The sequence below is a fragment of the Myotis nattereri genome, assembly GCF_964212035.1.
Source record: "Myotis nattereri genome assembly, chromosome: 18".
Lineage (NCBI taxonomy): Eukaryota > Metazoa > Chordata > Mammalia > Chiroptera > Vespertilionidae > Myotis > Myotis nattereri.
In genome coordinates, this window is record NC_138093.1 from 14,014,335 (window position 1) to 14,038,143 (window position 23,809).

The 23,809-nt window shown below is 54.1% G+C and overlaps 2 protein-coding genes across 2 annotated transcripts; both read right to left on the reverse strand.

Annotated features, from left to right (window-relative positions):
• Positions 1-1,763: 1,763 nt before the first annotated feature.
• On the reverse strand, positions 1,764-3,957 carry LOC308534604 (protein S100-A15A-like; the record flags this gene model as incomplete). The annotated part of the gene is made up of 2 exons (XM_081113152.1): positions 1,764-1,940; positions 3,787-3,957. The coding sequence occupies 2 exons, from the start codon at positions 3,955-3,957 to the stop codon at positions 1,764-1,766; spliced, it is 348 nt and encodes a 115-aa protein (XP_080969278.1).
• Positions 3,958-14,712: 10,755 nt separating this feature from the next.
• Positions 14,713-15,959, reverse strand: LOC308533779 (protein S100-A7-like; the record flags this gene model as incomplete). The annotated part of the gene is made up of 2 exons (XM_081111892.1): positions 14,713-14,895; positions 15,819-15,959. 2 exons carry the CDS (start codon positions 15,957-15,959, stop codon positions 14,713-14,715), a joined length of 324 nt encoding a protein of 107 aa, XP_080968018.1.
• Between the last annotated feature and the right edge of the window lie 7,850 nt (positions 15,960-23,809).

Below are 23,809 nucleotides of genomic sequence, written 5' to 3' on the forward strand. Positions count from 1 at the left end.
TGGCAGACGGCCAAGTGTGGAAGGGATGGTGACGGGGCCCCATTTACAGGAAAGAGCTCCGTCCTGTGTGTGTGTCCGAACAGATCCGAGCAGGCCCCACCCAGGCTGACGAAATCAGGCCCAGCAGGCAGGGCTGGAGGAAGGCGAGGAGGACGGGGCTGAGATGCCCCCTTAGTACTCAATGGCCTGTGAAACCCAACTCGGTTCCGATGAAACGGGCAGGAAGCATCCCCCCTGGGCCCGGGGAAGGACAGCCTGGGTCTCTGGACGTGAGGACGAGGCCCACGGGGATTCCAAGCAGGTTCCTGTATTCCGCCCTCCGACACGGACCACCCGCTGTGTGCTGACACTGGCCGGTGGGAGGGGTGGCCCCTGGCTTGGTGGAGGACAGACACCGCGGGGAATGGGTAGGGGCCCAGCTGAGTCCCAAAAGGCAAGTGTTGGCAGACGGGCAAGTGTGGAAGGGATGGCGACGGGGCCCCACCAGGGAGCAGCAGGGCAAAACCCCCCTTCAGAGCTTGGCTGACCAGACACAAAGGTCCCCGCTCAACCTGCAGGGCACTCCTCCTCTGTGATACACAGACCCAGCTGGGAGAGAGCCAGCCAAGGCCCTTAAATGACACATCCCCCTGCCCCCCCCCCCCCCCCAATCATCTGCATGGGGGCAGCAATGAGGAAGATGTCCCATCGTTCCCTTAAAACTCATTGTTTCTACCACAGTAACTTTAGGGCGTGGGTTCCCAGACAATCCTCAGAGAAGAAACCCACCAAGATGAGCGTCGCAGGGACCGAGGCGGAGGAGACCCTCCCAGAGAGATCCTGCATCAGATTCCTGCGCGCTTTCGGAGAGAGAAACACAGACAACACAGGGCGGGGCGGGGCTCAGCTGGGAGGGGTCAGGGGCCAGGGAGGATTTGGATCCGTGAGTCACAAGCAGCCCTGAGCTGGAGTGACACCACATCTATCATCATTTTTTATTAGTAAAACCAGACCCAGCCCTCTTTCCTCCAGGAAGACTTCCCTGATTGACAGTCACCCAAGTGCCACTCATCACTCTTCCCCTAACAGGCTGGATTGTTGACTCTGCCCTGGTCCCCGTCCGACTCAGCGGCACAAAACCCACCTCACTGTCTGTCTCCCAGACTGGCCCTGACCCTGCCACCCCAGGCAATTGCCAGCATCATCTTCCCACCCATCCTGGCCCCTTCCCAGGCGCTCCCTTTGCACACTGATCCTTGGGGCTGTCATCCAGAGACAGAGACCTTCAAGCCAGGGTCCATGTTGGGGGTGCCTCTGCCCTCCTGTCCTGTCCCACCATGTAGGTGCCTGAAGGAGTGATCAGCATCTCATGTCAGAGGGTCAGCTCCCCAAAGAGAAGACCCCTCTCTCTCAGACAGAGGCTAAGAGCAGGGGCTGCCTCCCCCCTCAAACAGGGGCTCCTGGGGGCAGGGGCTGCCTCCCCACTCAGACAGGGGCTCCTGGGGGCAGGGGACCTCTCTCTCACCCAAAATAGATGACCTCCTATTTGGGGATCCAAACCTCCCCTCCTGGACCCATCGCTGACGCCCTAACCATGAAGAGAGAGACACCAGAAACTGCTGCGAAGTTGCTTTATTCTCTTCCCTCCCGGGTGTCCTTCCACACCCATGCACATGCCTGCGCACACACATCGGGCACACGCAGACACCCGTGGCAGAGCTCCACTCGGCTGCCCGGCTGGGTCACGTGGCTCCTGGGGCAGGCCTGGGGGCTGCCCGCTCCCTCTAGTAGAGGCTGTGCCGGGCGCAGTAGTGGGCGCACAGCTGCCGGTGGTACTGCAGGTGGTAGTCCTTCAGCAGCCGGCCCAGGACGTACAGGAACTCGTCAAAGCAGATCTGGTTGTCCTTGTCCTTGTCCGCTGCCCGGAACAGCTCGGTGACGAAGTATGGCTTCTCCCGGCCCTGAAGAGGGGTGGAGGGTCAGCCAGCCCCCAGGCACTCGGCCCTGCAGATGGTCCCGCTGGCGAGGAGCCAGCGCAGGGAAACGGAGTGTGGCCCTGCCTGCCAGGGGCTGGCGGGGAAACAGCTCCTCGCTCACTCGGTGGCCAGGACACTGCACAGCAGAATCAGGCAGAAGGGGCACAGGGAGCTGGGCACCTGGACCTGGGCCGCATGGGCAGACAGGTGGTGCAGACTGGGCACCGCTTGCTGGCTGGCCGGCTAGTGGCTGAGCGGGGCTGAGCGCCTGGCCCTCTGCTGGGGGCTTTTAAGCCGTCTTCCCAGCTGCACATACACCCTGCAGGGGCCGCCCAGCCTGGGGCTGCACACTGGGAGCTGCCAGTCACCGCCCACCTGTCCCTCAGGCCTGCACCTCCAGCACCATTGCAGGTCGGCACCCAGTGGGTCGGATTCCCGCAGGGCGTGCCATCCGCCCAGGATTGTTCATGGCAACTGGCCTGTGTCCTCAGGGAAGTGCAGAATGGGGGAAGGCCACCGCCATGGCCCTGGGACTGTCTGTTGTCCCAGAGCAGTGGCCCTGAGGGCTACGGACTGGGGGTGGCGTAGGAAGGAGAGCAAAGGAGCTTTGAGGTGGAAGGGACAGCAGGGAGGAGGTCAATGGTCAGCGTGCATGGAGGAGACAGGACAGGCGACGATGAGAAGAGCCCCGGGCAGGGCAGGGACAGTGAAGCAGGTTTCAGCAGGATTGGGCTGGAGGCGGGGGACCCGGGGTGCAGCCCTCAGAAAGCCTCCGGGGAGGGAAGTCACTACATCAGGAAACAGCTGGGGGCCTGGAGGGCAGCTCCCACCCTGGGGCGGACTGGCACCCTCTGTCCCCCCCAACACCCTCCACCAGCTACTTCCTTTAATCTGTCCCCTCCACAGAGCTGGCTGACCCCACAGTGCACAGACCTCCTGCCTGGGGCAGCTCTCCCAGGCTGCCCTCACTCAGCCCACCTGCCCAGGCCGCCATCTCCGCCCTGTGCCCAGGTGCCTGCCCCGTGGGCCCCGTACCCAGGTGGAAAGGTTTCCCTAGAAACAGGGGCCTAACCACAGTCCTCCCGTCCCCCCTCTGTGACCTGGTGGCTGCGCTCCGATAAGCCCAGGACCAGACTCTCCTCTGATGTTCCCCAAAGAGAGGCAAGGGAGACCCGCAGGGACGAGGGGTGCTGGTCCCGGATGAGCAGCCTTGGCTCACCCGGGGGAATGGCACCGAGGACAGACACTCGGGTTGGCCTTGCATCCCCCGGAGCCGGGTAATCACATGGCTCGTCCTGATGGCAGAGGAGATTCCAGGCCTGAGCAGGGTGGCTGAGCAGCCTAGACTCGGGGCTGGGCCCCTAGGCTGGTCTGAGACTTGGCCTGGGACAAGATGGGGAGGGGAAGCTCCATTTCCTCCCTGCCCACACCTCGTCCCTCCCACTCCCCTTTAACCCAGCGATCCTCCCCAGCGTGGGGGTGGGGAGGAGGAGGCTGTGCTGGACCCCAGGAGAAGTGGCTGGGCTCGAGGGGCAGGCTGGGCAGGGCGAGGGGCAGAGGGAAGGGTTAGGACCTGTTCTCAGGGGAAGCAAAACAAGCAGAGCAACAACCGGCTTTGGGGTTCGGATGGCGTCTCAGGGATTAGCGATGCTTGGGCTGGAGTGGGGCCAGGCAGGGAGTCTCAGGAGGAAAAGCTGCCAAGGGCCGTCCTCCCTCTGCCCGCTGATCCTGCCTCAGCCCTCCCCTCCCGTAAGTTCAAATGCTCCTGGGAGATGCCCCCTGTACCAAACCCTCACTTCAAACCCCACAACCCACCCTCCACTCCACCCACCTGCCCCCAGGCCCCTCGCACCAGGCTCTCCATGAAGCGGGGCACATTGTCCCTGAGCAGGGCCTTCAGCTCCTCCAGGGACAGGGTCTCCACGTCCCCCTCCCGGGCCGCGTACTGGTGGTAGCTGTGGATGATTTGGAAGAGGGATTCCTCGACTGGCGTGTCCGTCATGGCAGCGGGGCCCTCTGATGGCAGCGGGACAAGGGCCAACTCCAGAGATGTGGAGGTGGAGCAGCTGCAGACAGCGGAGAATCAGGGAGAGAGCAGCACCTCCTCTGGGCCAGCCCAAGCATCCTCTGCCCTTCCCTCCCTGCCCACCTGGTCTCAGGCCCCTCCCTGCCCATCCTCCCTGCCTCCAATCACGGCAGCCAGTGTTGTGATCCTCACAGGTTCCTTGGCAGCACGGCTGAGCCTTCACTGCATTCCTGGGATGACATCACAGGCACTTGCTCCCTAAGATGCACTCAGCCAGCTTCAGGGACCCACCTTCCCTCAGAGCCTGATCTGACGCATCTCAGACCCACACGAGGTCACAAGGTTATCCATCTCCCTGCCTCCAGCTCATCCTCCCAGCTGCAGGGCTTGGGTGGGGCTACACACACAGCTCCAATACGTCTCCTGGCATGTCCTACCTCAATCAGTGAACCCCCAGACTCCACAGTCATGAAGGACAGTCACTCATCCGACAAATATTTCTTGAGGCTCCGCAGCGTGCGGGCTCTCCAGGCAATATGAGTAGGACACTCGGCCAGCTCACAGGGCGGCAACGAGCGGAGGGGACAGTCACACACTGTGAACACTGCTGATTTAGTGGCACAACCAGGGCACCCTGGGCACCCAGGAAGGGACACCGTCTGCCTGGAGAGTTGAGGAAGACTTCAGTTGAGGCAACATTTAGGTGGGATTGAAGAAAAGAGGTTGTTGCGAGGAGAAGCACGGAGGACCAGCACTCCAGACGAGGGACCGCATGGTCAAAGGTTGGCCTCCAGACAGCTACCACCTGGGCCTTTGAGTGGCAGGTGAACCAGCTTTCTGTCAGCTAGCCAGCCCTTCTATCCCTGCCTTGCTTCTCCTCTGGGATGGGCACGCAGCGGGGGAGTGAATCTCCCAGAAGGGGGCGCCAAAGGGCAGGTTATTGAACCAGAGATTAAGCCTCCACATTCCTGAAGGTTTGAGAGAAACAGGTAAATTTTTAAAAGCCAAATTTTTTTTCCAGTTTACAGGGTGAGCCTTCATCTACCCAACATAATGATTTCCTCGGCAAATAAGTGGTTCATCAATACACCAAAATAAAAATGGGTCACGTGTCTAAGAGGCAAAACAATTTGGCAATGCCAAGCTAGAGTCACAGAGAATTTATGGAATACCTTAGATTCAGCCATCATCCCCCTGGGAATTTATCCCAAGAAAGTAATTAAAAAACAATAAATCTGGTAAAAAAAAAAAAAAGCAATAAGTAGGTGTTCACCACAGCAATGTCTATAGCCATATAGAGAAGATAAAAACCTAGAAACCATGTTGGCTCAGTGTTTGAGTGCCTACCTATGAACTTGAGGGTCATGGTTTGATTCCGGTCAGGGCACATGCCTGGGTTGCAGGCTTGAACCCCAGTAGGGAGCATGCAGGAGGCAGCCAATGAATGATTCTCTCTCATCACTGATGTTTCTATCTCTTTCTCCCTCTCCTCTCCCTTCCTCTCTGAAATCAATAAAAATATATTTTTTAAAAACAACCTAGGAACCACCTAATTAAGGAATTTGGTATGCCAATATGATAACTTATCACTTAAAAATAATTCATTTTCAACAGAGAGCTTGTTGGGGGTAGAGGTTTCATATTGTACCCCCTTCACCCTGCCTTTTTTTCAATCTGGGACAAAAACAACCCCCGCGTTCCACACACCCCCGCCACACACACACACACACACACACACACACACACACAGTCCCAATACACGGTGATGATCTTCCACAGCTGTGCTGTAACTAGTCTTTTCGTTAATACTGTGCTGTGGACATCTGCTCACACACTGTCAATGTAGCCTGATTTTTAACGAGTGCATAGTGATCATTTACTTGCATATGTCAACATTTGTTCTTTAATCCATTACCAGTAGCCATTTAAATTATGTTAGGTTCATACGATTCAAGGTTAATTCTTTCTTAACACTGACATCTCTTATTAGATTTTATTAAATATAATTTTATTAACATTTTATTATATTATATTTGAAATACATTTTATTTTAACTGAATATTACAGAAACTACAGTAAAAATTTAAGTATATCTAACACAAAAATGTAAAAGCTGCACTTAAAGGGGTGAGCAGCAGGGGGAGCCCCCTCTGCCGTGGCAGCTACACAGGCTGCGGCCCAGGACCGGGGACCACGGGCCTCGCAGGAGCTGAGGGGAGTTGCCCACATGCTGCAGGTGGTTCTTCTGCCTCGTGAAGGTCAGTGAAAGCTGTGCCCGGAGCCCGCTCTGGCTCCGGAGAGGCCACGGGTGTCGGCGTTGCCTCCTGAGGTCTTTTTTTCTCTGGCTCTGGGGCTGGTTCTGTAGATCCCAGAAGAGAACATGTTACCCCCATGACTGCCTCCGTGTGCCTTCCAAAGACGGAACATCCCTCCTGTCCATCCATGGAGTCCCAGTGCCAGAGCCACCCCAGGAAGTCTTCCCAGACTGCAGGCCGTGGGGACAGTGATCGGAGCCGGCCCTGCCCCTGGCCTCTAACGCTCGTCTCTGTGTGGCCGACCCCCATCTCCTCCCCACACGCCCACATCACCTCCCCGAGTCCTCCTCACCCTCCGCCTCCGCGTCTGTGGGCTCGCGGCTCTCCGGCTCGGAGTCCTCCTCTCCCTCCGCGTCTGTGGGCTCGCGGCGCTCCGGCTCCGAGTCCTCCTCACCCTCCGCGTCTGTGGGCTCGCGGCGCTCCGGCTCGGAGTCCTCCTCACCCTCCGCGTCTGTGGGCTCGCGGCTCTCCGGCTCGGAGTCCTCCTCTCCCTCCGCGTCTGTGGGCTCGCGGCTCTCCGGCTCCGAGTCCTCCTCACCCTCCGCGTCTGTGGGCTCGCGGCTCTCCGGCTCCGAGTCCTCCTCACCCTCCGCGTCTGTGGGCTCGCGGCGCTCCGGTTCCGAGTCCTCCTCACCCTCCGCGTCTGTGGGCTCGCGGCGCTCCGGTTCCGAGTCCTCCTCACCCTCCGCGTCTGTGGGCTCGCGGCGCTCCGGTTCCGAGTCCTCCTCACCCTCCGCGTCTGTGGGCTCGCGGCGCTCCGGCTCCGAGTCCTCCTCACCCTCCGCGTCTGTGGGCTCGCGGCGCTCCAGCTCTGAAAGGAGCAGCCGGGCCTGGCGCTCCAGGGCTGAGCCTGGGACGTTGAGCTCCAGGTAGGCCAGCAGCGTCGCCAGGCCCGGAAAGTCTGGGGGCTGGAAAAAGTCCTGAGGGAACTGGTCCAGCCACATGCCCAGGATGGAGATGATGGCCCTGGGGAGAGACGTGGGCAGCAGAGTCTGAGCCTGGCCTCTCCTTCCACACTGACCTCCCCAGCATCCCTGTGGGAGCCTGGGGTCCTGTGCCTCCTGCTCCTGCCCCCCTTCAATCCGGCAGAGGTAACCTGGCCACCAAGGAGGGGCTGGCTGAAGCCTTCGTAACCGAGAGCTCTTGATCAATAGTGAGACTACCTGGCCCTTCTTCAGGGAGGCCTGACAGTCAGTGTCCCTGCCCCTTCCCACCGGAATGTCAACTCCATGCGGGCAGGAACGGGTGGTGTCTGCTCTGCTCATTGCCCTCATTGGCGCACAGTAGGGGCTCCATAAATATCTGATCAGTAGGAGAACAAAAGGTCTCTGTTTCCAGCCCTGGCCTCTTAGAGATGTCTTGGCACCTCAGACTTTAGCTCCTGCACCGACATGCTGCTAATTCACTAGGTGCCCCGTGTGGCTCTTCTCCTCCCACTGACACGCAACTCCCACAGGCGGGGAGCACCAGCCAAGCACCCACTATGGAGGTTCTGCCAGATTAGTGAGCAGGGTGCCCCCCACACCCCTTGTTCTGGGTCCCAGGGTTGGGGAGTGGATGCAGGGCTGGGTGGGGAGGGGATGGGGATGGATTTTCTGAGGGGCTGACTCTGTCCACTAACCTCCCAGTGCTCTCCCACCACCCAATCCACATCCAACGCTCTCTATGACTCCTTCCCTTTTTTCTAGGTAAAGTCCTCAGACCCGGGCCCTCTTGCAGAAATCCCACGATGTGTGGGATGCAGGGCTCTGCCAGCACCTCCAACTCTTAGTCCCTATACTCCCCTCCTGGCTCTGATCCAAAGCCCACTCACTTTTTCTGCTGGTCCACAGGCCCACCATCCTCTTCAGCATACGGGAAGATGCAGCCATACCTAGAGGAGGCCAGGAGGACGTCACATCGACTGCCCTGTGAACACCACCTGCCTGTGAAGTCTAGTGTGACTGTCTCACTCCCGACTACAAGGAAGCTCTGGAAAGCAGGGCTGGGGTCTGCTCCGTGCACTGGGTTATGGTCAGTGCCTAGAACATGCCTGCACCTGCCGATATATCACAGGTATCTCAGTTAGCCCGCTGCTCACCCCTGGGATTCCTGCTCTGGCTTCACCCAGGACAGAGAACCCTAATGAAATCTCCAATCTCCTTTTCAAATGAGAAAACAGCTCAGCCCAAGGCCCTGAGGAAAGTGAAGGACGAGGCAGAGGCTTCGTCATGAGGAAGAGAAAATGACCAGTTAGCACAACCACCACCCCTCCCGCAGACCTCTCCAATGGCCAGGCCCCCAGAGAGCACGTTACAGGGAGGACCCCACCAGGTTTCTATAAAAATCCTATGAGTTTGCTCCTGGGTTTACCCTGCTGTTCAGAGGAGCGCACAGACTCAGGGAGATGCAGTGACCTTCTGAAGACTCACAGCTAGCAAGTGCCCGGATGACCACTGAGCTGTGGAGGGGCAGGTGCTCACCTTGTCAACAGTAGGTCCAACACCTGTTGGGTGGTGGCGAACGCTCTGTAGTTCCAGAGAAAGGTGGGGACGAAGGTGGGGTCCCTGCCCAGGAAGGCAGGCACAAGGTACTCCACCAGCTTGGCCAGCCGGTGTGCCCGGGCGGTCGGCACCATACAGAGCTTATTTGTGTTCCCGGTGGATGCGGTTTGCCCCTGGGGTGGGACAGAGGAGGGACACGCAGTCAAAACAGCATCATGGACCACCAGGTGGGTTGGCAGCTGCAGCTCAGACCTAACCCACAAGCCCTCAGTGACTGGTGGCAAGGGGGGACACCAATGCTTGCAGGAGGGAAAATGTTCTTGTCATGAAAAGTAGAATTGCCTCTGGCTGGTATGCTCAGTGGTTAGAGTCCCCCCCCGCCCCGCCCACCCCCCTCTCCCCCCCCCCCCCGGGCCTCTTCGAAATCTCTCAGTTCAATTTTGGTCAAGGGCACCTACTGGGTTGCGCATTTGCTTCCCATACCCCCTGTCGGTCAGGGCATGTGTGGAAGGCAACCAGTTGATGTGTCTCTCTCACATCATTGTTTCTCTCTCTCTCTCTCCCCCTCCCTTCCTCTCTTCCACTCTCTCTGAAAAGCAATGAAAAAAATATCCTCAGGTGAGTATTAACAGCAGCAAAGTAGAACTGGAGGAGGGGAATGATGAAGCACATTAGTAACCTAGGGCATATTTTGCTGGCTGAGGATGGACAGCACGTCCCTGTGTTAACGGTGTCATCCCTGGGGTTTCTGACAGAGCATCCCATGCTAAGATGAGAACACAGGCTTTTCATGGGGTGGGAGGGGCCAGGATATTAGGACATGTGAGATGTTCAGGGCAGCACTGTTGACATGGCAACAGAAGGGGCTCAGTCCAGGCCCCACAGCAGGGAAGGGCTGGATCGCCATGGTAACTGGTCCCCCTCGGGGTATGATATACAGCCCTGGGAGACCCCAGCTCCTGACCTGGAGGGGCCACCAGGATATATTCCTCCGGGGCAGAAAGTGGCAACGCAACAAGACATGGTACCATCAGCCCTGTGTCTTTTTGGGGACAAGCATCCCTACTATTCATGATGGTGGGTACGGCTGAGAGAGGCATGCAAGGATTGTCAGGCCAACATGGACACCTGGGGATGGGTGTTAAACAAGAAAATCTGTAGAAAAATGCAGAAATACTCTTGACTGAACGTGAGGTGAAATGATACAAAAGCCTCCTTCCTGATATTCCTACAAATACGCAGACAGTGACTTTGCTCCTGGCAGGAAGGGGCTGGACAGTGAGGGTGGGTTGGGGGAGAAGATGGAAACCCAGGTCCCTTTGGGAGCAGGACGCTAGGAAGGGGCTCCGGGGAGTAGCAGGGTGGCTTCTGGAACCCGGGCCCCTTTGACTCCTGGGGTCCAGGAGGTCGGGCCACCTGGGCCTCTGCACTCACCTGGAGACCGAGCGGCACTCTTTTGGCAGCGGGGGGCCCCTGTGCCTCCTGCTGGGGGATGGCGTTGAGAACCCCATCAGTCGGCTCCTGCCTGACCTCCTGTCTGACCTCCTGTGGGGAGCTCTGTGGAGACAGTGCCCAGCCGCCAGGCGGAAAGCCTCAGAGCCCAGCCTGTGCTTCTCAGACCCTGTGGTTCTTTCCACTTCAGACACATACACCACATTTTACTCAGACCCCCACGAAGGACAGAAAAGACATGACAGGCTGAGGGCCTAGGATTGTCATTGGCACAGAAAGGCCCCTTGGAAAGCCCCTCTCCGTGCTGGCTGTGGTCATGACAGCATCACTAGGATATGCCCCGCCCTGCAACCTGCCCAGGGGTCCTCCCTTCAGGTTCCCCTTCCCCCACGTGGAGAGGAGGGGATGGGGGCTGCCCAGGGATGGCTCCCAGAGGTGGCCCGGCCTGAACTGGGCTGCCTGAGGCTGCCTGTGTTACCTGAGGGGATCTCCTGGAGAATGGCCACAGACGCCGGTGATGAGGGTTGAACCAACGTCTCCAGAATTTCGAAAAACTCCCACTGTGGGGTCTCCGGGAGCAAGAGCCCCGATAACAAGAGATCCAGCAAGAGGACATCTTCAACTCTCAAGTGTCTCTTGCCAAGTGAAGTGGCTGTTGGGCTGCTGCTAGAGTGTGGCTGCCTGGTTACGGGGGGTTCTAAGTTCTTTAGGGAAGTGACCTCACTTCCTGTGACCCCCTTCCCTGAGTCCCCTCCTCGAATAACAGATATCCAAATAGTCCTCAGGGTTGCTGACTGCTCACACCCCTTCTCCATGGAATACATACCGGTCCCCACTGACACCAACACGCCTTCCTCCACAGCCCCCTAGGAGGTCTGGGTACAGCCAGGGTCCAAGATTTGAGGAGATAGACTTGGGTTCAGACTCAACCCCTCATTCTTTCTTCTTCTTGATCCTGGACAAGCCACGGTGGCTGTCGTGGCCTGTCTGTCTCCTGCTGGTACAATGGATTATGCAGCATGTACGTCTTGGAAATAATGTCAGGCACAGGTGGGAGAGCAGCTGTAAAGTTGGAGGAGTGCTGTCATGTGGAAGAAGTGCCTCCGACCTGTCTTTGCTTTCTCTTGTCACCTCTTCTATGTCCGCTCTTCTTAGTACCCCTCCCATAGTCATTACCGCTAAAGCCAAGGGCCATCTGGATACTTACAACACCATCCAAGGGCCATGCAAAATGTCACCTTAAAAATCAGCCTGCTGTATTTCGTCAAACATTTAATTAACTCGCCCCTAATGCCTTGGCAGGGCCAGACCGAATGATTTTGTGGGCCTTATACAGGCCGCGGGCCGGACATTCCCCACTCCTGACCTAGAGTGTGTGTGTGTGTGTGTGTGTATACACTCGCACACATGTCAGTGCTCACTTACTGGATCCTAGAAAAAAAAAAAAAAAACAACACAGTCCTCACATAGGCAGGAATAGGCAAGAGTTTCCCAAATGTTAGGATTTCTAATTTTCAAACCAACCCTATGGGACAGGTTGGAGCCTTTGCCTGGAAGGTCACAACACGCCTGACCTCTGGACTCTGCCTGTCATGCACCTTGGCCAGTCTCACCTCACTATGGGCAGCAATCATTCAATTTAGAGTGAGATTCAAACCTGCAGAAGCATGAGCTCTGCACAAAGGAGCCCCCAGCTCCCTCCACCCTGGTGGCTGTGGAGAGGAAGGCACCCCATATTCCCTGACCGGGCCTGTCCTCAGACAAGGACTGGCTAAATGCTCGTCTGGACTGCCAAATGCTCACCCTCTCCCCTGTGCCATCTCCATGGCTGCACATGGTTCTATCAGCACAGTCTTTTCCAGAGCCCCTGAGAAAGCCTGGGTGCAGCCAGGACCCCAACTGTGAGGACACCGTTATCTCTGTGATTCTGGGCAGAGCAGGGGCCTTTCAGAACCGTCCACTTCTCCCCCGAGTGGCTCCCCACGACTCACACCTCCTGGAGGACACATCCTCCTGTGATGTGGATGGTGCCCTTCCCTTAAGTGTGGCCTCCATTAGTGACTCCCTAGGAGGCAGCAAAGTGATCCAAGGTCACTTCCAAGATTTGCTTATAAAATATCAGTGCCAGCCGAAACCGGTTTGGCTCAGTGGATAGAGCGTCGGCTTGCGGACTGAGGGGTCCCAGGTTCGATTCCGGTCAAGGGCATGTACCTGGGTTGCGGGCATATCCCCAGTAGGAGATGTGCAGGAGGCAGCTCACCGATGTTTCTCTCTCATCGATGTTTCTAACTCTCTATCTCTCTCCCTTCCTCTCTGTAAAAAATCAATAAATATATATATATATATATATATATATATATATATATATATATATATATATCAGTGCCTAACCACTTGCTCACTCTGATCTGTGTCTATCTCTCTCAGGTCCCTCATTCTGGGGACTCGGCCTCTGTGCTATGAGTTGCTGTCTGAAGAGACCCACATGGCCTCGCACCAAGGGGAAGTTGGGTCTTCAATCCAAGCTGCATCCTGCCAAGACCCCCGAATGAGCTCAGATCCTGAGTGAAACAGGTCCTGCCTCCGTTGAGACCGCAGCCCCAACCTCCTGGGAGTCACTGGCAGAAATACTCAGCTGAGCCTCGCAGGATTCCCTGTCCAAGAAACTGAGAGATAATAAGTGTTTCCTGATTGTAGCTAAGTGATGGGTAACGTTGTCACATGGCAATAGATCACTAATACGGTTGCCCCTGCACCAGGCCCTGGACCAGTCCTCCTCCCTCCCACCCTCCCTCCCACCCTCCCTCCCCCATCTCCTCCCAGGCTCCCTCCAGCCACACCCACCTCCTTTCTTTCCTTTTTTTTTTTTTTAATATATTTTATTGATTTTTTACAGAGAGGAAGGGAGAGAGATAGAGAGTTAGAAACATCGATGAAAGAGAAACATCGATCAGCTGCCTCCTGCACATCTCCCACTGGGGATGTGCCCGCAACCCAGGTACATGCCCTTGACCGGAATCGAACCTGGGACCTTTCAGTCCGCCTTTCAGTCCACAGGCTGATGCTGTATCCACTGAGCCAAACAGGTTTTGGCCCACCTCCTTTCTAAGCTCCTCTCTGTCCAGGCACCTTCTGCCTGCAAGTGTCTGCACAGTTGTGCCTTCTGTCAGGAGAAATATGCCTGAGTATCAGGGAGCCGCGGAAGGAGTCATCCACATGGACAAATGACTCGCTCACCGAGTTTCCTGCAGGTGGGACAGAGGAGATTTGGAGGCAGTTGCTTAATTTCTCCCTGAAGAATGTGGCCTGATTGAGGGGTTAGCAGGAGACTGCATAGAGGTAGGGAGTGACCCAGCTGGATGATGGGATCCTCAAGGAGGGGAGCTACTGAAGCAGCAGGGACATGCCTGGAGGTGGCCCTGGATGTGCAGGTGAGTGCTGACTGGCCTCCTGGCACCTGGAGAGGCCGCATCTGTGGGAGAGCCAGCGCTTGCTCAGGCAGCCCCTGTTCTTGCTTCTTTCTAAATGCTCGGCCTCTACCACCTTGCCTGGCCTGAAAGAGCCTGTGGGTAACGGCACGTCTCTTTCCGCGGCTAGTGGAGTGGACGGTCACTGATGACTCAGCATGAGCTCTCCGCTCCTCCCTCCTGCCCTCTCCTCCCCGCTCCTCTTCAGTCCTGTCTTCTCACTTGCTGCCCAGACACCCTCTGGACTCCAGCGCTAGCTTTCCTCCTCATGCCTGGAGCAGCCATCCCTCTGTGCTTTCCCCAGACACCCAGCTCCCAGCATTTAGCAACCCATTGGGAGGATCAGCTCAGCAGACAGGGTGGCTCTCTCACCTACACAGGGACACCGCACAGGATAAAACACACACACACACACACACACACACACACACACACACACGCCCAGGGATAGGCCACAGGACACAGGACAAGGGATCCAGTCCTCTGGGCACTGCTGAGTGTCCCATTCAGTGACCAGTGCCCATGTGCCCCCAATGCCCTCCACAGGGTGTCTACTTCAGTGGTGCCATCTCCCCTTTGTCCCTGGGGTCATGCTGGGCAGGAGCGCGTGGGCATGAGGCACCGTGTTCACACCTCAGCTCCTGCTCCCTGCAGGTCCTGGATCGCCCGATACTGATCGCGGCTTGAGAAGGAAAAGCATGGCTGGGCCAACAGAATGCTCTGCACTGCTGACCCTGGGACCTGGCACGCTGGCTGCACTAGGGAGCAGGGGCAGAGGTGGACAGAGGCCCTGCTGAGAGAGGTGGTCAGTTATGCTGGGGGCCAAAGGGAGGGCACCCTCCTGGCACATTCCTGGGAAAGTCCCCCCATGGAGAACCCACAATTACATTCACCAAGAAGAGGCAGTTCTGACAGCATAAGTAGCCAAAGAAAAGCAGGAAACAGGCTGTATCTGGGCAAAAGACACACTTTATTGTTTCTTGTGGTTTCTGGGGGCCTCAGGCTGGGCTGGGCTCAGTGTCCTCCACCGGAACAGGGCGGGGTTACGGAACAGGGCGGGGCTCCGTGGCTCTGATTGTGGTAGTCGGTGGCTATGACTCCCAACACCGACAGAAACTCAGAAAACTCGATCTTCTTATCCTTATTCTTGTCCTTTTCCTCAAAGATATGGTCCAAGAAATCATTGCCCTTTTTGTCCTGTGGGGAAGACACGAAACAAGACAAATTCAATCCCAAAAGTGTTATGGGTAGAATAGGAGGAGAAGGAGGCAGAGATGGGGAGAGAAGACCTGGGGCTGCACAGGTGTAGCTGGTGTGAGTCAGTGGGGGTCCTGGGGATGCGGGGGGGGGGGGGGGGGCGGGGTACATTAGCATTACCCTGCAGGTCACTGAGGGAGATTCCTTGGCCCAAGTGTCAACATGAATGAGAGACCTAGTAGTGGTGAGGCTCTGATCAATGAGCTGGTGGGTGGGTGGTCTTTAGACCCAGACCCACTCCCCCCATCCACTTCCAGGACCCCATCTACCTAACTTTTATCCAGAAACTAGAGATAGGCCCTATCCTTGTCTCTTCATTCCTAACCCTCCTCTCCTATCTCCTATTTGCCTTCCTGAATCTTCCATCTCAGTGCCCGCTTTTGCTCACCTACTCTCTGTGTCACCCAGTAGTCTCTCTTTTTGTATTCAGTTCAGTGCATTCTAACTGTCAGACTAAATCAGGTCTATGAATGAGCTCTTTCATTGTAATGAAAGGTGTTAAATTTTATCAGCCATAGAATTTCTATCACCTTCCCTTGGGTCTCAGAGAACCGAATGGAGGCTTCTAGAGGCAGAGCCTGAGCCTCTAGGCTTCAGTCTCCTGGATGGAGAGTAACAAGTGGGAGGGGACCCGTTCTTTACTCTCCTATTTCACCACCTGATAACTACCCTTGATCTCCAGATGCCTTTACACTTGGCCACATGTACCATCTCTTTCATCCTGATAATAAGTCAGGAGAGTCCTCTTAGGCCTTTTTGCAGATGAGAATATTGAGGATCAGAGAATGGGGTTGACTTGTCCAAGGTCCCACAGCAAAGTGTCCTCTGGCATGCCAGGACCTGGAGAAGTCACCCAGACTTACACAGGATTTGAGGAATATAGGGAAATTCTCCTTCAGCATCTTCAGCAGGCCCCGCTTGTCAATCTTGTCATCAGGTTTGGTGTATTTGTGGAACAGGACGACCAAGTCCATCACGGACTTCTCAACTTGAGTTTGGCTCATCTTGGTTTTTGAGGAAGCTGCCAGAGAGAAAGACGGGGACCTTTGTTATCCTTCCCCCCAGGTGAGGGACCATCAGTCAGGACAACGGGGTGGGAACTGAGCATCCAGTGAAGTGAGGCTCAGGTGGGAGCAGAAGGAACTGTATCACCCTAGGAGGTGGGATGAGACGCTCACAAGGAGGAGAGTGTGACCAAGGCCATGCAGGTCAGGGCCCAGAAGAGATGGTGGAGAGCACAGAAGCCCACTGTGGACGGAACCACAGGAGGCAGAAGCCGAGAGGGTAGGGGTCAACCACACGGAAAAGGACTGAAGTCTTAGTTGGGACCTGAGCCAACTAAGGATGACTCCACTCTTCAAAGAACATCAAATCCATCTCCTCCAGGGTCAACATCAGGGTTGGAGTCACCGAGACAAAATAACTTCCTGATGAGTCTGGTCTGACCCGCCCTGGGCTGCTCTTGGAACAAGATCCCAGAGGAGCCCATCCTGAACATAAAGCAAGTTCTAAATGAAATGGGCCCTGGAGGCTCCCAACGGGGAGTGTGAGTAGGATGGTGAGTGTGAACAGAGAAGCACGGCCCTGTCCTGAGCTCCCACAGAGGTTTTCCTGGACCATCCCCACCAGTGGGAAAAAGGGACTGCTGACCAGAATTGGCATCATATTTGAAATAAACAGAAATACCTGCTTCAGTTTTAGACTCTTGGGGGGAATGTGGGGAGATAGGCTCCTTCAGATGACCTTTGTACCTCCCTGCTCTCTGGAACCCCAAGGCGAGACCACATTTAAGTAAAGAGGTCTGACTTCCCAAAGCCCGTACCTCCACCAATAGTCTAGACCCCAAGCAGAGAAATGGGACAGTGCAGCCCTCACACCCCAGACTTTCCAAAGCACCCAAGAAATGTGCATGGATCACACATGTGGGCATCTAACAAAAACTTCCATTGTCTCCTGATCTGAGAGAAAGATCCTTGCTGCTATGTCCCTAAGTGGAGCCACCTGAGGCCTTCTGTCAACTTGACCAAGGCCAGAGCTGAGCCTTGTGCACAGAAGGTCATCGGTCATTCCCTCAGCTGGGGAGGAGGTCCAAAACCTTAGTTGATGGGTCTCTGACCATGTAGTGGCAGGTCTTCTCACCAGGGCAAGGTGAGTGGGTATCACTGGCCTGGGTTGAGGAGAAACTTCAAGACTTTGGTAGAGACGCCCACTCTCCCAAGGTTGGGATGCACAGTGGGTCCTCACCAAACTGGGGCCTGACAGTCAGGTGAGTCCAGAGAGAAAAGAAGACAAGGGGGAGAGAGAGAGTCATGTCCTCCACTCCCACCAGGGATGTTTCCAAAGAGTTGTCACAGAGGAGCCAACAGAGCAATGGGAGCATCGGTGCAGTCATCGTATAGATGAGGACCCAGGACCCCGTGGGATGAAGTCACACGGCCCCATAACAGGCAGAGCCCCATTACATCTGGACCCAGGCTCCTGAATCCTCTCCCATCACTGCTTTCCTTACTCCTACAGACAGCAGAACACACTGGGCCCTGAGCACCCCCTCTTACCCCCGGCAACGAGTCAGGTGCATACTTACCAGAGCTGACAAGGTATCACTGAGGAGAAGGATGAGTGTGCTATGAATTTGAGCAAAGACTGGTCCTTTTATAAGGCTCCGTCTGGCTCATCCCAGGATCTGGGAGCCCTGGAGTCATGTTTTCTGTCTCCTTCCTGGACCATTGCCCTACTCAGGTGAGTGTGACACACCTAGGAGTGTGTGTTCAGCATGTCCCAGTAAAATCCCAGGCAACTCCCAAAGGACAACACCTAGAACTTTCTTCTGTCCCTCACTTAACCTGGGGCTAGGGTGGGGAACACATTGGGGTGTGTCATAATAGGACAGAAAATTTGGTAGAGAAAACTGGGTTTCTGAACATAAAAAGGATGGGACTCTGAAAGGCAGCATGGTCTGTGTTTACTCATCACCCAGTCCTTCCACAGTTTGTTCTGACATCTAACAAAACTCTCTCCAGTGGTCAGTAAGTCCTTACCTGTGCCAGGCATCACCTTACCTTCTGTATTGATATGCCTCTTAAACCTTCATAACCTTATGAGATGGTGCTGTGACCCTCATGTCGAGGATGTGGAATTGAGGTAAGCAAAGTTCCTATGTGCATGAGGCTAATAGACAGCAAGGTCAAGATATGATCCCAGAAAAGCCTGATTTAAAACCTCACTCCTAACCCCACTACAAGACCTCTAGGGTCACTGCAGGGCCGGTGAACTCCAAGTCCAGAGAGGGAGGCAGGGTTGTCTTCGTGTGGGGTCCTCACTGGAGCGCTAGGAGGGAAAGAGGTGGCATGGCCCACAGTGACACACCAGGGAACACAGAGAGAGCAGCACATCACCTGCAGGTGAGGGAAGACACGAGGTCAGAGCTCTGAGCTCTGGCGTTAGCCCCACACTCTTGAACTTCGCTTCGCAGCTCCAGGGCCCACCGGGGCCCACCAAGGAAGCCACTGTCTAGACTCAAGGATGGTGACCACCATAAAATGAGCCAGGAGGAAATTAGACAAAGTTGCCTACCCACCCATGATGATGCCTTCCTATAAATTCTTCAGTGATGTTCCTCTTTCCCTTATGCAAAACAGTCTGCTTAGGAGTCAGTGGCCATGCCCTGGGGTCTGTTGTGTCCCAACCTGCTGTGGAAACTCTAGTTCAGGTGCAGGAGACAGGAGCCTGGAGTTCAGGATGAAGCCTGGGAACCTCTGGGAACGGCCCTGCTGACTCACTGAGGACTCCTTGTTCCTGCTCTCTGCTCCCCTTGGAACATCCTCCCCTGAGTGAGGGGACTGCTCAGACATCGGGCACCCTGGGACCAGGCCCACCGCTGAGCTCCCAGGTCAGGCCCTCCCAATGCACTGGGCCTCCAGGCAGCTCTTTTCTGTCCCCAGTTATGTCCACATCTGCACCAGCACCAGATCTCTCTGGTCACTGGCTTAATTGTGTAGTATTCCTTTGTGTGGATGTGACATAATTTTCTATAATTCTGCTTCAGATACCACATGCTCTTCATTTTCTTGTCTTTTGGATGGTTTCCAGCTCAGGTGACCGGGGATTTTGACCTCTGACCTCATGTTCCCCTGGGGATCAGACATCCTGCTTGGTGAGGTATGTGGAAAGGGCCCAGGGCAGGCCCTGGTTCTGTACGTCCTGGGTGTTCAATGAATGAGAGGGGGATGAGCCCAGGTCCCAGGGACCAACTTCAAAACAACTCTGTTTGCTGTGAGAGACATTAGTGTTTCCAACTCTTGTGACTAACAGCCAAGTTACACCCTAGCATGTCCCTTATCAATCACCACCACCAGAAAGGCTGTAGGTATCTTCCATTCCCTGAGCCAAAAGTCCTTTGGCAACATGGGCTACACACCCAGGTCCATCACTTGGAGCCATCTCGCAAGCATTCACTGTTTATCCTGAGCCTCTCTTTCATTCATCCCAATGGACTCTGGACCCCAGCTGTCCTTGGCGGTTTGGAGCTGAGACCTGGACCATTTTTTTCAAGGTACAAAATTTAAGCACTCACTGTGCTTTAGGATGAACATATGGCAAGAAAATTTTATTACGTATGTATCTCTTCTCAATGCTCACACTTTAGAAGTGAAGACAAAAAGAATAAAATAGAAACTGTGGGTGCTGGAGATGTACAGTGACACACAGTATAACCCCAGGAGGGAGGGGTAGCTTTCTGAGGAGGAGAAGTGGACCGAGATACCTTAGATGAGGCATTTGAATAAATGTCAACACCTAGTGTTCAAGCAAGCAAACCAGGGAAAGAGATTCCAGACCATGACACGTGAGTAAAACTACAGCGCAGAACAGACATGGCATCAGGAGGACAGAAACACGTCTAGAGCCAAGAGTGTAAAAGTGAGAGGTTTGGGACAGGCACCAACTATGTCCCACCCAGTACCCAACCCCTCTTCTGAACTAACAGAGCCCAGTTTGCTTGGGGTTTAGGGTGCCCAGTACCCCCATGTGTGTCTGGTCTCCTCTAAGCCATTCTGACAGTCCTGTTGTTGCTTTCCCTGTGCCCCTTGCAACCAAGAGTGAACATGTGTCCCACCAGTTCTGCCCAATGAAACTGAGTGATGGTGGGCCAGGCCTCTGGGACTCTGCTTTTCTGACAGGAGGATACAGGGAGAGCTGGCCCTGCCATGCCCCAACCCATGCCTGGGTTGCTGGCCCGGGACACAGGCAGTCATCAGAGAAATGTTCCTTCCCGTAATGTCACTATCAAGCCCCACCTATCACGTGAGCCTCCTCTAATTCCTCGCCATCAATAATAGCATTCATCAGATGGGTCTTTATTTGCTTCATGGAAGTTTCTGTTTTTTGTTTTGTTTTGTTTTGTTTTGTTTTTTGTCCCATCAGTCTGAAGGGACAAAATACCTTACTCAGCCTTGGTATGGGAGTGTCATTTCTCTCTTGAACCTCAGAGCTGAGCAGGAGGCCAACCACAAGAGGAGTTGCTGGGACAGTGGTTTTATGAAAGGGGATATGCCATAAGCAGAAAAGAACTTCAAGTCTCACTGCTTCGGGGCAAGAATGGGCTCCTGCTGAGCGGGGTAGAAAGAGGGAGTCAGGAGAGTGACGGAAGGCTGGACGGAATGTAACACTAGACAGAGAATGAGAGTTCGGGACCAGAGACAGCGTAGCTCCCTGTATTTCTTTCCTATTCTTTAACAAATTGGCACAAACTTGATGGCTTAAAACAATGCAAATATATAACAGTTCAGGACGTCATAAGTCCCAATGAGCTAAAATCACGGTGTCAGCAGGGCCATGTTCCTTTCAGATGCCCTAGAGCAGCGGTTCTCAACCTGTGGGTCGCGACCCCTTTTGAGGTCGAATGACCCTTTCACAGGGGTCGCCTAAGACCATCGGAAAACACATATATATAATTACATATTGATTTTGTGATTAATCACTATACTTTAATTCTGTTCAATTTGTAACAATTAAATTGGGGGTCACCACAACATGAGGAACTGTATTCAGTTTTAGGAAGTCATCACAATGTAAATACTCCTTAATTACCTGCTGACACTTGGGGGTGACTAATTAGCATCCAGCTGAGAGCAAGGCCCTGGGAAAGACAGGTGAGATTTGAAAAGGAGTTGGATAGAGGGAGGGATGGGAGAGGTCCTAGGTGATACTCTGTCTCCTCCTCAGCTCCCCTGTAGGGAGGACTCCAGAGAAACCACTACCAGCCTTAGGCATGTCTTAAAGCCCCTCCTCACCCTGGGAACCAGGAACCTCACCCTCCACACCCCTGCTCTCAGCCCAGGATCTTGGCTACACCTGCCATACCATAGGCACTGCCCCGCTGGGGAAGGGTTCCTGCGAACGGTTAGCACTTGGATATTGGCACCAACCAATGCAGGTGAGTCCGATGATCTTACTGCCTAGATATGCCGGGGCACAACCTGCCGCTGTGGAGCCCGGCCTCAGGCCCTTCCTCCCTCTGCTTAGGCCTTGCTCAAGCCTTTCCCCGCCCCAAATTCTGCCCCTTCCCCCCACAGCTCTACCCCTGATGTCCCTCCACACCACCCCCATCTCAGAGCCCTGCCACCCAGAACTTCACCCCCGATCTGCTACCCAGAGTGTCTCCTGCCTTCTCAGCAGAGGCCGTGAGTGTCCTCCTCCTTCAGACTGTACCGCCTTCGAGGGTGAGAGCTCTCCTTTCTCCCTGGGTGGTCCTTGGGAGGAGGTTGTGCACTTCCACCACTGGCACTGATTCAGGGCAGGGCTCAGTCTTCCCACTCAGAGTGGGGGGGTCCCTGGGGACCTCTCCTGCCTCAGTCTATCTCTAGACCCTGCTTCAGACCTCTAGGCCCGGAATGCAGAGGAAGGGAGACATGTGCCCTCATCCCAGCTCCCCAGGGATCGAAGATTGGGGAGGATCCCAACGAGCCAGCAAAGAAAGGAGATGAGCAGGTCAGCTTCCAAGTGTTGCCAAGAGCTGGCATGGTGTGATCCCTCAATTGGCAATTATTGGTAAGCTACTCAGAGCCAGGTCTAATCCAACTAATACGGACTCTTCCCACAACCTCACCTCAGCAATGTAGCTGGATTTGCACGTAGCTACAGTCAAAAGAGGCACAAATCTGACTCCAGTGGCAGCTAAGCTTTTCTTAAAGGGCTCAATCTAGGGATTTAATAAAAATATCATAAAGAAATCTCCAGAAAGTTTTACCAGAAGCCATTTCCTCTCCCGGAAATTTCACGGTCTCGGCACAAAAATCTCTCCAGCTCTCTCATCCAGCTCCCTCTCCCCAGCCCCTCGTCCTCCACCACGTTCCTGGTCACTAATGGCATAATGACCTCAAAGTTCATCCATGTTGTAGCATGTGTCAGAATTTCCTTCCTTTTTAAGGCTGAATGATATTTTATTGCATGTATGTACTCTGCTTTGTTTATCTCTCCATTGATAGACACTTGGGTTGCTTCTACCTTTTGACTATTGTGGAGAATGCTGCTATGAACATGGGTGTACAAATAACTTTTTGAAACCATGCTTTCAATTATTTTTGAAAATAGCAATTGCTGATAATATGGCAATTCTGTTTTTAATTTTTTTTTGAGGAAACTCCATACTGTTTCCATTTTACATTCCCACTAGCAGTGCACAAGGGTTCCAATTCTTCACATCCTCCCCAACACTTACTATTTTCTATTATAGAATCATATGGTTTTTATATGTTTAATATTTTGAGGAACTGCCATATTGTTTTCCACAGCAGCTACACCATTTTACATTCTTACCAACAGAGCACAAAAGTCCCAATTTCTCCCTATCCTTATCAACACTTGCTGTTGTTTTTTTAACATTAGCCATCCTAATAGTGTGAGGTGATATCTCCTTGTGGTTTTTGATTTACACTTGCATTTCCCTAAATACTAGTGATGTAAACCATCTTTTCATGTGCATATTGACCCTTTGTGTATCTTCTTTAAAGGATTGTCTATTCAAGTCCTTTGCCCATTTTTTAAATTGGTTTGTTTATCTTGTTGTTGTTAACTGATAGTTCTTTATATATCGTGCATATATTAACCCCTTATCAGATATATAATTTGTAAATATTGTCTCCTGTTTCATAGGTTGCCTTTTCACTCTCTTGATTGTGTCCTTTGATGCACAGTTTTATTGTTGTGTGTGTGTGTGTGTGTGTGTGTGTGTGTGTGTGTATCCTCACCCGAGGCTCTTTGTGTGGGCTGATGCTCTAACCACTTCACAACACCAGCCATGGCAACATTTTATTTTAATGTAGTTCAATTTATCTATTTCTTTTGCTGCATGAGCTTTTGGTGTTGTATCCAAACAATCATTGCCAAATCCAATGTCAGGAAGATTTCCTCCCATGTTTTCTTATGAGCTTTATTGTTTCAGCACTTGCATTTAGGTCTTTGGTAATTGTTTGTATCTTAAGCTGGTGGGTAATCCGGGCATCCTTGTGTTATCTGTTATATGGAGTGGTGGGTGTGTGCATACATCTTCCTTTGCTCCTCCTGCTTTTCTAAGACCATCTGAGATGAGGTCTGGTCAAGCTCTCCTTGTCAGTGTCTCTGGGGCTGCTACCTAGAAATCCACACGTGTATATCTTTCTACAGATATTGCCTTCTTCTCTGTCTCTGAGGTAAAACCAAGGAGGAAGCAAATCTCATCTAAAGAATGGGGTATTTACCCATCCACGTGCTCGTCACCCGAAACACCAAGAGCACCGAGCTGACAGCTCTTCACAAATCGCTGGGAGTGAGAGAGGCCAGCTATCCGTCCGTGTTGGTAGAATGACACTCCCTTCCA